This window comes from Giraffa tippelskirchi, chromosome 4, assembly GCF_054371585.1.
Source record: "Giraffa tippelskirchi isolate mGirTip1 chromosome 4, T2T-mGirTip1v1.2.pri, whole genome shotgun sequence".
NCBI lineage: Eukaryota > Metazoa > Chordata > Mammalia > Artiodactyla > Giraffidae > Giraffa > Giraffa tippelskirchi.
This window is the reverse complement of record NC_137278.1, coordinates 97,010,548-97,025,619: the sequence shown is the minus strand read 5'-3', so window position 1 is coordinate 97,025,619 and position 15,072 is coordinate 97,010,548. Positions and strand designations below refer to the sequence as shown.

General features: G+C 43.6%; 1 protein-coding gene and 1 non-coding gene across 2 annotated transcripts; one reads left to right on the top strand and one right to left on the bottom strand.

The window, feature by feature from the left end:
* Positions 1 to 6,662: 6,662 nt before the first annotated feature.
* TRNAR-UCU (transfer RNA arginine (anticodon UCU)) lies at positions 6,663 to 6,735 on the top strand. The gene has a single exon. It is a non-coding gene; the product is annotated as a tRNA-Arg (tRNA).
* A 361-nt stretch (positions 6,736 to 7,096) lies between these two features.
* LYG2 (lysozyme g2) lies at positions 7,097 to 13,673 on the bottom strand. Its single transcript, XM_081587378.1, has 5 exons — positions 13,631 to 13,673; positions 11,060 to 11,200; positions 10,083 to 10,279; positions 9,038 to 9,176; positions 7,097 to 7,215 (listed from the first exon to the last, which is right to left on the bottom strand). The coding sequence occupies exons 1-5, from the start codon at positions 13,671 to 13,673 to the stop codon at positions 7,097 to 7,099; spliced, it is 639 nt and encodes a 212-aa protein (XP_081443504.1).
* Between the last annotated feature and the right edge of the window lie 1,399 nt (positions 13,674 to 15,072).

The window sequence follows — 15,072 nt, the reverse complement described above, 5'->3', positions numbered from 1 at the left end:
ATCACTTCTCTGCTTTCTGTATTCCTTTTCCCAGCATGGTTGGTGCAATTCCAGGCCCTCAGGGTGGCTTGGCCTGACATGTGAGGGGAATCTGTAGGAAAGAGAATATGAGATCAAGCCATGGGGGTGAGAAACAGGGTGCAGGAAACAGGATGGGAGTCACCATCAGGTGCCACTATTCCTACCAGGACACCCTGCCCCTGTTTCTCCCTGTCTGAGGCTTGTGCCCTGCCCTCCACATTCCCAAGGATGTCCCTGATAAGGGCCACTGTCAACAACTGTGTGTCATTTTCCGGCTGTGAGGTGTCTTCATGCACGTACATATGTGGAATCTCCCAGAGCTGGCATTCTGCTGTTTGAGGAGCTTGGAGAAGATGCTGCTTCCACTGTTCCCACTTCAGTGTCCACAGCGCTCTTTCTGATCCTCCCTGACAGCAGCCTCCACCTTCTCAGTGGACCCTACAAGGTCTCCCAGCCTCTGCTGGAGCGCCTTCCGCGGGCCCACTTTCCCTCACTGCACCTGTCCAGGCTCCCCTCACTGTCTCCCTCCTCACCGGTGGGTCCTGCCGCACCACCCTTCCCACCTCATCACTAGCTTGTTTTACCCCTCCCTTCTCACTGGCATTTCCTGCTTCCACGGCTGGCCTCACCACTTTGCTCCAGAATGCCCTAGCCACTGTGTCCTCCTAACGGTCACTTGTCCTCTTCACTCCGCCTCATCCCCTCTGGCTTCCTTATCTTGGCCACCAAGGTCTTCTCTGTCATTAGCCCCACCTCTTTCCCACCAGAGCCCTTTGTGCCCCTGGACTACAGTCTTTGGACCATCCTCCAGCCCCCACCAGAGCACACTCAGATACACAATCTTGTTCCCCAACTAGACTCCCCCTTTGTCTCTGGGGGTCTCTTCTGTACCCCCATGTTCATAGCAGCATTATTTACAATAGCCAAGACATGGAAATAACCTAAGTGTCCATCAATGGCTGAATGGATAAACAAAATGTGGTTGTATAATGAGCATTGCATGCTAAATCACTGCAGTTGTGTCTGACTCTTTGTAATCCTTTGGACTATAGCCCTCCAGGTTCCTCTGTCCATGGGATTCTCCAGGCGAGAATGCTGGAGTGGGTTGTCATGCTCTCCTCCAGGAGATCTCCTTGACTCAAGGATTGAACCATTGTCTCTTATGTCTCCTGCATTGACAGGCCACTTCTTTACCACTGCACCACCTGGGAAGCCCCATATTATTCAGCCATAAAAAGAAGGAAATTCTGTCATTTGCAACAACAGGAATGGACCTTGACAGCATTATGCTAAATGAAATAAGTCAGATAGAGAAAGACTAATGGTGTATGATATCACTAATATAGGGACTCTTAAAAAAAAGAAAGAAACAGCTCGTAGGAAAAGAGATCAGATTTGTGGTTACCACAGGCAAAGGTCCAAACTTCCAGTTATAAGCAAATAAATCCTGGGAGGTAATGTACCATGTGATAACTTGTTAATACTGCTGTATGATGTATTTGAAAGTTTGTAAGAGAGTAGATCCTAACAGTTCTCATCACAAGTTAAAAAATTTTTTTCTTTTTAATGTGTCATCATAAGATGATGAACATGAACTAAATTCATTGTGATCATCATTTCATAAAATGTGTAAATCACATCATTGTGAACCTTGAACTTACATAGTATTATGTGTCAATTATGGGGGCTTCCCTGGTGGCTCAGTGATAAAGAATATGCCTGCTAATGCAGGAGACATGGATTCAACCCCTGAGTAGGGAAGATTCCCTGGAGGAGGAAATGGCAACCCACTCCAGTATTCTTGCCTGGAGAATCCCATGGACAGGGGAGCCTGGCAGGCTGCAGTCTGGGTTGAAAAGAGTCGAACACGACTGAGCGACTTTCACATGCACAGTACATTCATTAGAGAATAAGATTAATTTGCCATCACTGATCAGTATTCAATGAGTAACACCTTTACTAATAAGGGTACTAATGTACGCTTTGCATACAAAGCTGCTGTTGAAGCACACACTCTCAGGTAGACATTCACCACTTTGCTCTTTGAGCAGAAGGCTTCTCTCCTCTCAGATTGCATCTTCCATACTCTGAAGATACCCATGACTCTCACAACTTACCCCTCCTACTCTGTTCTCTCTGGGGGTACTAGACCTCAGGACCTTTCAGAGGTCTTTCCTGGTGATGATAGTTAAGGCCTCCACAAATCTCCATAGTGTGGACACTCTCCCCAGATCCCCCTGAGAAGACCCCAAGGCCCAGAACCATCCATAGAGCCTCATGCTCTTCACCTGTCTTCAAAGAATGCTGAGGATATGAGACAACATGGTAACAGACACTATCTCTCAGCACTGCTCTGTAAATAAGAGGATAGAGAGATGCTAGAAAGATAGATGATAGAAACTAAAACAACCCATGCACTGCACATATAGGAAAGTCTTCACAAGCACCACGATGTTGAGCAATTGTGAGGAAAACTGTTTTGTTCACTCATAAACCCCACAACAATACCTTCAGAACTGTATTGCACTTAAGATGTATCTTCTTCCCCTAAGATACTCTTGTCAAAACATTCCAGAACCCAGGACAATCCTAAGATCCGTTAATTACATTTTTGCAAGAAAATGAAACTAAAAATGTGTGTGCATAATCCTATTTAACCTAATTAATATGCTTTCTATAAGTTTAATAAAGGATAGGAACACATATTGGAACAAAATTTTTATCTGATCATTTTTATTCTAGATCCATGGACACAAAGCTCAAAGCATACCTGAGCAGGGAACTCTTTTTCTTTAGAGAGGACTCCAAAAAACCTCCTCAAAGCTGTAAGTGATAAGGAATTTTTGTTCTTTACCTGTGAAAAGGCTAATCCAGATTCTCCGGCTCCAGTTCCTTAAGTCGGAAGTAGCACATCATAGAAATATCTTGACCGAGAGTTCACTTTGTAACATATCTTTGTCTTAATTTTAGAATTCAGTATGGGAACAAGGCAGGAAGTAGTGACGGAAGGCTGCGGAATAAGGCAGCAGGAGGGGACGCCAAGCCCATGGAAGACCCTTGGGAAATGAAGAGGTTTGTGTAGATCTAAGAGTTCAGAGGGGGCAGACAACCTGGGGAACAGGTGGAGGAGTGTAGATCCTGCACAGGGAAGGATCATGAGTATGAGAGACTGAGCGAAGGATATAGTGGGAAGGAGAATCAGGTAGGATAGGAAAAGACATGGTTAGGAACAGAGCCACACAGAGAATTGGGGAAGCCAAACCTGTTGATTTTCGCAACATTGACTTGGGATGTTCAAACAGATAAGATGGGATGCTCACAGTCATGGCTCCATATGGTTTTGCTGGTTTCAAATTACAGTGAATAGCCTCCAGCAACTTATTTCATTCTTTAAAAAATGAGAAAAGCTGTTTTTCCCTCAGTGATAATTACACTCAAAATGGATTTGACAAAGCCAAGCACTGGAGTGGTGTTGCTACTCTTTGCTGCTGTTAAATTTGAGCTTGTCAATCAAATAGGAATTCATCCCCAGGCAACCAGCAAAAAAGATAAACAAGTGGAACAGAAATGAGAAGCAATTCTCACCCAGATTCCGGTGGCTACCGGTGTGCAGCCCTTCTCAGGATGCCAGAGCCTGCAGATGCGTGTAAAACAGTGGTCCCTAACCTTTTTGGCACCAAGGACCGATTTCCTGGAAGACAATGTTCCCACAGACTAGGGGTGGGGATGTGGTTTCAGGATGATTCAAGTGAATTACATTTATTTTTCACTTTATTTCTATTATTACATCAGCTCCACTTCAGATCACCAGGCATTAGATTCTGGAAGTTGGGGACCCCTGTTGTAAAGCGTTCAGGCTCTTTAACCTCAAAGGCACAATCAGAAACCATGTCTCCCCATCCCTTTCTGCCCTTCACATTTTTAAAGCTTCAGCCACGTTTTAACCTTTCATCTTCTTAAAAAGTAAACAGCATAGCTTTTCTGAGGAACGTATTGCGTGAACCCAAGCAGCAGGAATGTCCACATGGCATAATTCCTTTCACACTTCAATCGGTGTTTTGTTCTTTGTGTTTTGTCTCCTTCGTTGGCCAGGCCTTCCTTTGTGTTCCTTTGACTAAAGTCAGCCTCTGTTCCAGGCATTTGCGAGGTTTGTTTCGGGGTCGGGGGGATGGTCAGGATCTTAGTTCCCTGACCAGTGATCGAACACAGAGGAGAAATAAGAGACATGGGTTCAATCCCTGGGTCGGGAAGATCCCCTGAAGGAGGGCATGGGAACCCACTCCAGTATTCTTGCCTGGAGAATCCATAGACGGAGGAGCCTGGCGGGTTAGAGTCCATAGGATAACAAAGAGTTGAACACGACTGAAACAACTTAGCACAGGCTAGAGGGAGGAGAGAGAGGTTTTCTGGAGAGTGCCCCACACGCAAGCTAGGGCCTTCCTATGTCCCTAGACATTTCAGGATTCTCAGTTGATTTACAACTGCCAGGATCTGCATGTCGGCGTTTATGGCCTCCTTCCCTTTGAAGTGCAGTTAAGTATACCGCCTACCTGTATGGCAGACCAGAAGAGCAAAGAATTAACCTGCTCTCCCCTCAACAGGCAGATACCTCAGTCAATGGCTCTTAGAAGCTGATGCATAAATACTTCAGTTCCTTGTCCCTAGAGTGTAATTCTGCAGTGTGTGTTTTGTACAATTCCTTGATGTTTGCTTGGAGGACCAAACTCCAGTGCCCACTGTGGTAGCCAGCTTGATGATATACGTTTTATGAGTTTTCTTCCCTTCCCTGTATCCCCAAACCACTTCTTACCAGCATTCCCTGCACTGCTCAAATAAACCACCTGTACCTGAGGGTCAGGGTCAGGGTCTACTTCTATGGTAACCAAACTAAGACACCTTAAATATGGACTCTCCTCTACAACATCTGGTATCTCAGTCATAAGTCATCATACTGCTTCTTGTTTTTAAATTATTTTTAAATGATCTCACCTGGGTGTACTTTATTGTTTTAGTGGTGACATTGAAGGAGTTTGCAATTAAATGGAGTACATGTTTGAGGTTTCCCCCACAGAAGAAATCATTCTTGAGCAAAGTGAATGTCTAAAGAATGTCCTGGATTGCCTATACAAAGAGATAATAACCAAAATATTTAACAGCTGATACAGCAGGGTCCTCATCTGATCATAGAAGATGCTGGCCTGTATACTGCAGGGCTGTCACATTATTGGCTCTGCCCCAGTGAAACACAGGGGTCCCAGTTCTGCCTGGGTCAAATCTTCAGGCAGGGTTGAAAGATCATTGAGCAGAGAAGGGTTTACCTGGCTTTCTCCAGGGGGGCTCAGATGTAAGTGAGTATGATTTTTTTTTTTTTTTTTTTGGCTTTGCTGAGCCTTGGTTGCTGCTCGAGGGCTTTCTCTAGTCTCAGTGAGTGGGGGCTACTTTTTGTTGCAGTGCAAGGGCTTCTCACTGCGGTGACTTCTCTTTCTGTGGAGCACAGGCTGTGAGGCACAAGGGCTCAGCAGTTGCAGCACACAGACTCAGTAGTCTCAGAGCAGGTGGGATCTTCCCAGACCAGGGATAGAACCCTTGTCCCCTATATTGACAGGCAGATTCTTATCCACTAGACCAGGAAAGTCAGGTGGGTATGATTTTGATTCCTCCTCAGAAAAAGAAGTGATGCATAGAAACATTCATCAAACATCTCTGAAGGAAGCTAAAGGCCCAGCAGGGACCACATCGGCAGGGACTTGGAGAACTTTACAATCCAACACGTTATTGGTGTTTTCTCCTGAGTATGGAAGTAAAAGCCACACTCCACCTCAGGTTTCCTTCAGGAGGAATGTCTCTTCTCCATGGTAGGTGGCCTGGGCAAGACCAAAAAGCAAAGCAGCCAGCCTATAGGTATGTGTATGATCCAAGATAGTCCATCAGAGTCTCTCTCCTGGGACGATGAAAGTGAAGCAGAATGGTGAAAGGATGGGAGAAAAAGGCGTTGGAGTTCATTTATGCAGTGAGTGCACTAGTTTATTCATGCAGGAGGGTGCTACAAAGCATGGTCAACTGGTTCCTGCTACCCAGAGTCGAGTTGCCTGGTTTCTCTTCTGTCCTTGATCTTCTCATTGGCTCTGTGAGCCTTTTAATAGCCTTTCAGTAATTTCCTTTTATTGCTTAAAATTTCGAGGATTGGCTTTTACTTGCACCTAAAGAACCATAACAAATTCAGGCCCAATATGCTTATCTTCAGCCACATTTTGTGTAGAATGGACCCCTTGAAAGAGCAGGTGGCAGCAACTACTGACAAAAAAGGGAAGAAGAGAAGCCAGTCCCTGGATCTTCAGCAAATAAGAGAAAGAAGACATTGGAGGCAGGAGTGGGCCTGAGGGATGCAGTGTATGTCCCTTGAGGAGGATTAGCTTCGCCGAGGTTGGCTCTCAGGTGCCCAGGGAGCTTGAATTCCACCCTGGTAATTCAACAGTTTCTCCACCGTGTCCCAGGTTGGCTTATGAGTCAGGCATCCCCCACAAGCAAAGCTCTAGGGGCTTGAGCAGATGCTGGGAGGAGGTCCAAGGCTCAGGTCAGGCTCTCTTCTTATTAGTAATTCTGGTAAGACAGGGAGTATCATTGAAATCATGAGCTAGGACTTCCTGGTGGTCCAGTGGTTAAGACTCTGTGCTTCTACTGCAGGGGGCACAGGTTCGATCCCTGGTCAGGGAACTAAGATCCCACATGCTGTGTGGTGTAGTCAAGAAAAGAAAAATAGTGGGCTAAAATGAGGCCCTGCTGGAATAGGTAGATTTATTCCTAAGAATATGGTAAGAATACGTCACTTACTATGATATTCACTTTTACTGCATAGTAATTATGCATATATCTATATATATCTCACAGGAACCATAATGTGAACTGGATCGATTTTCTTTTTTATGCTTATTTACATGAAGAAGAGTAGGAAATGAATTTTTTGTCTTGAGTGCAACCATTCCTTTGCCAGCATTGGGTACAACACAACCTTATCAAATCCTCAAAGAGGGGCCATATGAGCACCTGCCAAACTGGCCCACCCATGGAGCTTTGTCTAGAAGCCATGTTTCTTATAGAATTTAGCTCGGGCTAAAATATCATTGACATAGTCAGCCTGTATGTCTGCAGAGGTGGCAATGGCTTCAGTTCCTGACTTGAAGGCTGAGAGACCACCTGAAATGAAACCAGAGGTTCAGATTGAAAAATTAACTTTCAGCAGAAGTAAGCTATGAGCAAATCTCCAAAAGCACAGTCCCCCTTCCTCCCCTCCTGAAAGGATCTACTTCCTCAAGAGTCACTGAGAAAATTCCAGATTGCTTTCCTTCTGTCTCTCTTTTTCTAAAGGCTTTTGTTTTCTTGCTGCAAAAGTCAGATTTGCTTCTCATTTCTTTACCAATCTTCACTCTGAGAATACTTGTACAATTGTCTCAGTCATTCAATAACTCACTTATTCACTCACTGATTCATTCAATAAATGTTTTTAAGCAACTACTGTGCACCAGGATGGGTGCCACACTGACTTGCATGCTGCACAATGATGCCCGAGACATACTCATTTCTTTGTAGGGGTATGTGTGCAGTATGCATGTGTGTGTGTGTTATATACCCTAGAAGGTTAATCAATAGTTACTCATGTGTTTAACATAACCGTGCTCTGCTTGGATGTCTAGAGAAAAAGACCCCTGGTCCTGACCCCTGCCTCCTAGGACCTTGAAATAGAATATAGAAACTGTTTATTCAAAAATAAGGCTGTAAAGAGTGGCAGGAGAGAGATACTTGCATATGATGGGTCCGTAGGAGGTGTGGTTGGATGTAAAAGGAGAAGGAACCAGGGAACCTCAGAAAACAATCTGGTTGTTCTGGCCAGGATGACTGGGTGTATTATGGTACCTTCCACAGAGACAGAAAATACAGAAGAAAAAGCAAATGTATAATGGGAGGCTAGTGAGTTAATTCGCTTCTCCATGGCTCAGCTGGTAAAGAACCCACCTGCCAATGCAGGAGACGCAAGAGATGTGGGATCCCTGGGTTGGGAAGATTCCATGGAGAAGGAAATGGCAACCCTCTCCAGTATTCTTGCCTGGGAAAGGGCATGAACAGAGGAGCCTGGTGGGCCACAGTCCGTGCGGTTGAAAAGAGTCAGGTACTACTGAGCAAGCAGGCAAAGTGAGTTAATTCAGTCTGGGAGACGCTGAACCTGAGGTGGTCTGTGATCAGTCTAGAAGGCATCTTTCCCTGGACACATCATGGTACTTAAAGCCCTGCTGTCACTGAGGATGCTCACGGGGTGAACATTCATTCCAACAATTCAGAAAGTGGGCAACAGTTTCTTGCAATGGGGGAAAAAACCCATCAAAGGCAAACATATTCTTTTAAACGATCACACTAACTCTCAGGGCATCGCTCAGTGGCTCAAGGACAAATGAGAAGACTTCCCTGGTGGTCCAGTAGTTAAAAATCCCCTGCCAAGCCAGGGGACACAGGTTTGATCCCTGGTCCTGGAAGATCCCACATGCCATGGGGGCAACTAAGCCTGTGAACCACAACTACTGAGCCTGTGCTCTGGAACTCCCAGGCCGCAACTACTGAGCCCATGTGCTGCAACGTCTGACGCCCGCATGCCTAGAGCCCATGCCACCACGCCTCCACGGTGAGAAGCCTGTGCACCGCAACTAGAGAGTAGCCTCCAGTTGCCACAACTAGAGAAAATCCTGCATGCAGCAACGAAGACCCAGCGCAGCCATAAATAAATAAATGTTTTTAAAAAAAGGAGAACCAAGGAAAGATGTAAAAGGAACCCCAAGGTCTGGCAGAAGGGGAATGGAAGCAGAAAAGAAGACCACTCCAGGGAGCTCAGTGCTTCAGAGAGCGTTCAGGCTCCTCCCAGTCCAGTGCTGCCCCGAAGGGCACAAGCCCAGGAATACCCAGGGCACACCCAGCCTTCAGGGCTCTCACTCACCACTCCTCTAAGCAAAACACTACACATCCAGCCTACCTTTGAGATGTTGAGCCACACTCCAGCTGGGGAATTTTTTCTGGATTGCCTTAATTCTGTCTGTGAGAATCCCAACAGCCTGCAAAAGGTGTTCTTTGCCATCCCAGGTACCAACAGGACGATGAATTTTTTTATCAAGCTAGAAAATTCAGATAAGAATGTCAGCATCTGAATGGAGCAACACAGGTTTCTGCTGTCCTGATTTCTACTCCTTATGTTCAAGGTCATGGGCACGGCCTTGCCCCTTTTCTTTGTTTCCACAGAATCAATTCTAAATGTCCTTTCTTTCACAGGATAGAGAGTCTGAAAAACAAAGTAAGATTTGGGAGAACTGGGTGTGGCATAGTTTTAGTTAAGCACTCAAATATTAATAAATAAATAAAGGAAAAAGCTGTTTTAAAACAAATAATGAGCACCCAAAGTCTAGATATTTGCAGTCAAAAATATCTTTTTTTCTAAGTGGGGAGACTGGAAGTCTGGGTTTCTCAGACCATTCAAAATAAAGCCTGGTGGAATTCCCTGGTGGTCCAGTGGTTGGGATTTGGTGACTTCGCTTCTGGGGCCCAGGTACAATCCCGGGTCAGGGAACAAGGATCCTACAAGCTATGTGATACAGCCAAAAAATTATTAAATATGAATGTTAAATACAATAATATAAGCCTGGAAGCAAATATTCTGAAAATTTGGGTCCCCTTCCTCCAAATTGCCTAATGAACAATCTGGTTCAAGTAGGACTTCATTATAATGTTTTGATCTACACGAATGAAATTTACTATTTCATGAACCTCAAGTGGATACTGGTAATAGTGCCCTTTTTTACAAGATTTTCTCAATTTAAGTACATTGCATAGTATTCATTGCAATGTAGTTATAAAACCCGTAAGATACATTTTAAAAAAGATATCAAATAACTGGTATATCTTGACGTGTTACAGAATTACCAGCAGAAACCATGCAAGTACCAGTGTTTTAAAGCCTAGGATAAATGCAAATAATCTATCAGGAAGGATGGAGTGGGGCTGATGGAAAGCTTCTGGTTCAGTACCTGCATCAGGCCAAATTTGAGTCCTGTGTGGTCCCAGCCATCCAGCAGGATGGTTCCACCATGACTTTCTCTAGAGATGATGGCTGCAATGAGAGCGGGGTCCACGCAGTGCCGTAGTCCAATTTCTTTGATCAGAATTTGGTAAGACTGTAAGGCCTTCAAATCCATCTCAGCAAACATCTCAGAACCACGGATGCCTGCGCCAATAGAAAATAAACGGTTTTCTCCACTTCATAAGAGAACTCTTTTTCATTTTTCAGTTTAATAAGTTAGCCACAGCTCCTGACTGCAGCCCCTCAGGCTTGGGACAACCATTTTAGGACATTTTTGATTTCTGATTGCATAAACCCAGAAAGGTCCATAGCCCCAGATGGATACCACTTTCACTTTCTTTATTGTTCTTCTGTTTTCTGCCACATTTGGTGCAAGAGGGGATGTCTTGGACATGAAGTCAGCCAACCTAAGTTTGAGTCTGGTTCTGCTACTACCTAGCCCTGGAACCTTGGGAAGTCCCTCTTCCTTGCTAAGCCTCAGTTGTCTGATCTGTAAATTGGGAAGGTAAGATTAGATAGACCTTGCAGTTGCTTCAAACTCTGACATGCTAATAATACTGAAACAACGTGAAGAAGTCTTTGGAACAGAAGACCAAGAGAGGACATACAGAGAGCCTTGCCTAAAACGCTCATGTTGTAACATGAAGTAAACACAACAACAAATGAAAAAACAAAGCCAGAATTTGACATTTTACTTAAGCAATCATTTTAATATGTAGAAATAAACCCATCTGGATCAGGTTTGGAAAGGATGAAGGGAAAACAGAAGTTTGTTAGATGGGTCGGGATTCTGTTTTCCTCTAGTTTTTAATTTTGATAATACAGCTATAAAAATGAATTTCTCAAAATTAAGCTACTTCCTAAGAAAGAATCTGAAAATGATGAAAGGAGGCTAACTAGATGCTTACATGGCTTTACACTCACCGCAGGCGATCAGCCTGGTGTTATCGCAGGGGACACCAGGGGTCTCCATGGTCATGATGTCGCCGTAGCAGCCATGGTACAGGCGGAAGTGCAGGCGAGGACTCATCGTGTGAGTGAAGGAGTGTGAGCCCCTAGAAGTGCCTGTAGGGCAGAATGATAATTCACATGAAACCTTCGAGGAAATACTGCTCGAGTTTCTCTTATGAGTATTACTAAACCAATGGCAAAGCCATAGGCTTAATCCTCCCAAACCCCTCTTCAAGACCCCAGAATGGCTCACTAGACAGAACAGAACAGAAGATTCCCCCTTCGCACTCTAGTCCAACCTTAAAAAAATTGACTACCCTTAATTCTAAACGTTGTCCAAAGTATTATGACAATCAGTTCTTATAGGTCTCAAAAACATTTGCTGCAATCTTCATGAGAATGAAAACTGCCAATAGAGTTTTAAGTAAAAACTGGGAGAAAAATTTTAAGACACCTCTGACACAAGTGCTTCTGGAAATGTAAACCTCTGAATTCATAATGGCCTTTGTTTAGGAAGATAAGAAGAAGAGTATCATTTGCTTAAAGAAAGAAGGGTATCATTCACTTAAAATAGTAATTTGATACCATTTTTCTGTGAAGTTGAGTTTCTAACCAAGTCTAATTAAGAAAATTGGAAACAAAATTTAACTTACCATAAAATTTAAGTTAAATCTATTCTTATTTTTTATTTTGTTATTATGAAGTGAGTTTCTATTTACTGAAGGAGATAAGAAGCCTGTCTATAAGTTGAAAAGTTTCTTCTAGTAGTTCTTAGGATGGCTGAATTGTGCCTTAAGACCACAAATTTTTGTTGTAAGAAATTATATTTGTTAAAACATTTGCTGTAAAAACCTATGTTCTGCTTAGTGTTGTGAATGGTGTTTTTAACTAGAGGGGTGGTTTTTACCCTTTTCCCATAGATCTACTTCTGATTAACTAGACAGTATAAATTCTAGAGACTTTCTTAGAATTAGGCACAAAGTCAATGAAACTCTTCCTTGCAAATGTTTAGTCGCTAAATCATGCCTGGCTCTTTTGTAATCGCATGGACTGTAGCCCACCAGGCTCCTCTGTCAATTGGATTTCCCCGGCAAGAATACTGGAGCAGATTGTCATTTCCTTTTCCAGGGGATCTTTCCAACCCAGGGATCAAACCCACGTCTCCTGCATTGGTAGGCAGATAGGTTAGGTAATACTTATCTTCAAAGGAAAGCAAAGCAACTCTACAGATTAACTCTTCACAAGTATGTGATTTTTAAAAAGCAAAACTCATCAAAACAAATAAAAACTGCAGGCATAATCATCTCTCTCCCATCTACAAACAGGCACAAAAGGAATTAAAAAATGAACCAAAAGGGCAGAGAGTGAAATTATCATGTAAACTCGGGATGCTGAGAAAGCCTATCTAGATTATAGAAGCAGCATAAACCAGCAAAGCCCTTACATTTCTTTAAGCTGTGTGGATTCCCATGTGAGGCAGAGAGCAGGAGCATTGCATTGACTCCCCTCTTGGCCCTTGGTGTTTTATAGTGTTCGTGCCTACAGGGTGTGTGTGAAATACATATGTGATTGAATACATGAGTGATTGAGTGGACAGACTCCCACGACACAGATCACGTGTAAAATTGAAGCATGGGTTGTAAAGTAATTGGCCTGCAATTAAAATAAATTAATTAATTAAAAAAAATTGAAGCATGGGGTTTGAGAGTGAGGATGCAGACAGAAAACATACATCCAGAATCTGACCACTTCTCATCACATCTGCTAACACCATAGCCCAAACCAGCATTGTGGCTGGTCTGGTTTAATGTTCAGCCTCTTAACTGACCTCCCCGCTCTACTCTTGAAGTCTATTTTGATCTTATCAATATTTCTATAATAAAATAAATTACATCAAATAGAGAAAAAGACATTCTAAAAAATGAAAAACAAAAACTCCATGCGTGCATGCTAGGTCATTTAAGTCATGTCCGCCTCTTTGTGACCCTATGGACTGTAGCCTGCCAGGGTCCTCTGCCCATGGGATTGGAGTGGATTGCCATGTCCTCCTCCAGAGGATCTTTCTGACCCAGGGATTGAAGCTGCATCTCTCTCGTCTCCTGCATTGGCAGGCAGGTTCTTTACCACAAGTGCCACCTGGGAAGCACTTCCACTGTCATGTATCTCCCCAAATGCCTTTTTGGTCGCATTGTACTGACTGAATGTGAACTCTTTCTTCTAAACTCCTCCCAGACAAGAATTTTTTCTATTTACTCATATAACTTTTATTTACTGTCTGGAATTGACAGTTTTCTCTTCACATGTCTTGCCTCACAAAACACTGTTCCATAATTTCCCACTGATAACACCTCCACTTGCTTGGCAAGGAAACACTCATAATTATAGAAATGAGCAGCTGATTCATGGCTGGGCCTGTCAGGAGAGCCCACCCTCAACCCCATGACATATAATCACTGCCATTTCTGATTTATGACTGGGCTGGATGGGGCTAGATGTTTTTGTGGACACCTTGCAAACAATGCTAAATATCAATCAAGGACTTACCAATGAGGACAAAAAGGCCCCCAAACAGGGCAAAAGATAGCATGGTAGGTGGTGACTCGTATCCTACAGCACCTGTGGTGATAAACAAAAGAGAAACTGGTTAATTTTAAAACTTGAAAGTTTCCTAAAGAAACTAGTTTTGATTTTCTTAAAAAAGTTTCTTTTCAATTCAGTGCTCTTTTTTTGTTTCCAACATGTTATTCTCATAGATTCAGTTCATTGGATCACTCTCTGTCCTAAGCACCAACTCCCAACTCATTATAACCAGATTTCATACTGACATGAGCCCATGAACATCTTTTTTAAAATTTATTTTTAAATTGGGGTATAATTGCTTTACAATGTTGTTTTGGTTTCTGCTATACAGTGACCTGAATCAACCATATTGTTGCTGTTTATTCACTAAGACATGTCCAACTCTTGCAGCCCCATGGATTGTAGCCCTGCCAGGCTCCTCTGTCTGTGGGATTTCCCAGGCAAGAATACTAGAGTGGGTTGCCATTTCCTCTTCCAAGGGATCTTCCCGACTCAGGGATCTAACCTACTTCTCCTGTTTTGGTAGGCAGGTTCTTTACCTCTGAGCACCAAGGAAACCCAAATCATTCATCAGGTCAGTTCAGTTCAGTCGCTCAGTCATGTCCGACTCTTTGCAACCCCATGGACTGCAACACTCCAGGCCTCCCTGTCCATCACCAACTCCCGGAGTTTACTCAAACTCATGTCCATTCAGTCGGTGATGCCATCCAACAATCTCATCCTCTGTTGTCCCCTTCTCCTCTGACCTTCAATCTTTCCCAGCATCAGGGTCTTTCCAAATGAGTCAGTTCTTTGCATCAGGTGGCCAAAGTATTGGAGTTTCAGCTGCAGCATCAGTCCTTCCAATGAATATTCAGGTCTGATTTCCTTTAGGATGGACTGGTTGGATCTCCTTGCAGTCCAAGAGACTCTCAAGAGTCTTCTCCAACACCCCAGTTCAAAAGCATCAATTCTTCGATGCTCAGCTTTCTTTATAGTCCAACTCTCCCATCCATATGTGACTACTGGGAAAACCATAGCCTAGACTAGACAGACCTTTGTTGGCAAAGTAATGTCTCTGCTTTTCAATATGCTGTCTAGGTTGGTCATGCCTTTCCTTCCAAGGAACAAGCGCCTTTTAATTTCATGGCTGCAGTCACCATCTGCATAGGTATACATATATCCCCTCCCTCTTCAGCCTCCCTCCCACCCTCCTGTTCCACCTCTCTTGATCATCACAGGAGTCTATGAACAACTACTTACATGTGTTACCTACACACACGCTCCCATCCATCTCCAAACAAGGTCACACCACAATTTTGTTCTTATTCTTGTACTAGTCTCCTTAGAAAATCAAAAGAAACCACTTTTGATAAGAGGAACCTTTGAGATCATGACTCAGAAAAGGTTTGCTGTGCTCCATTTCT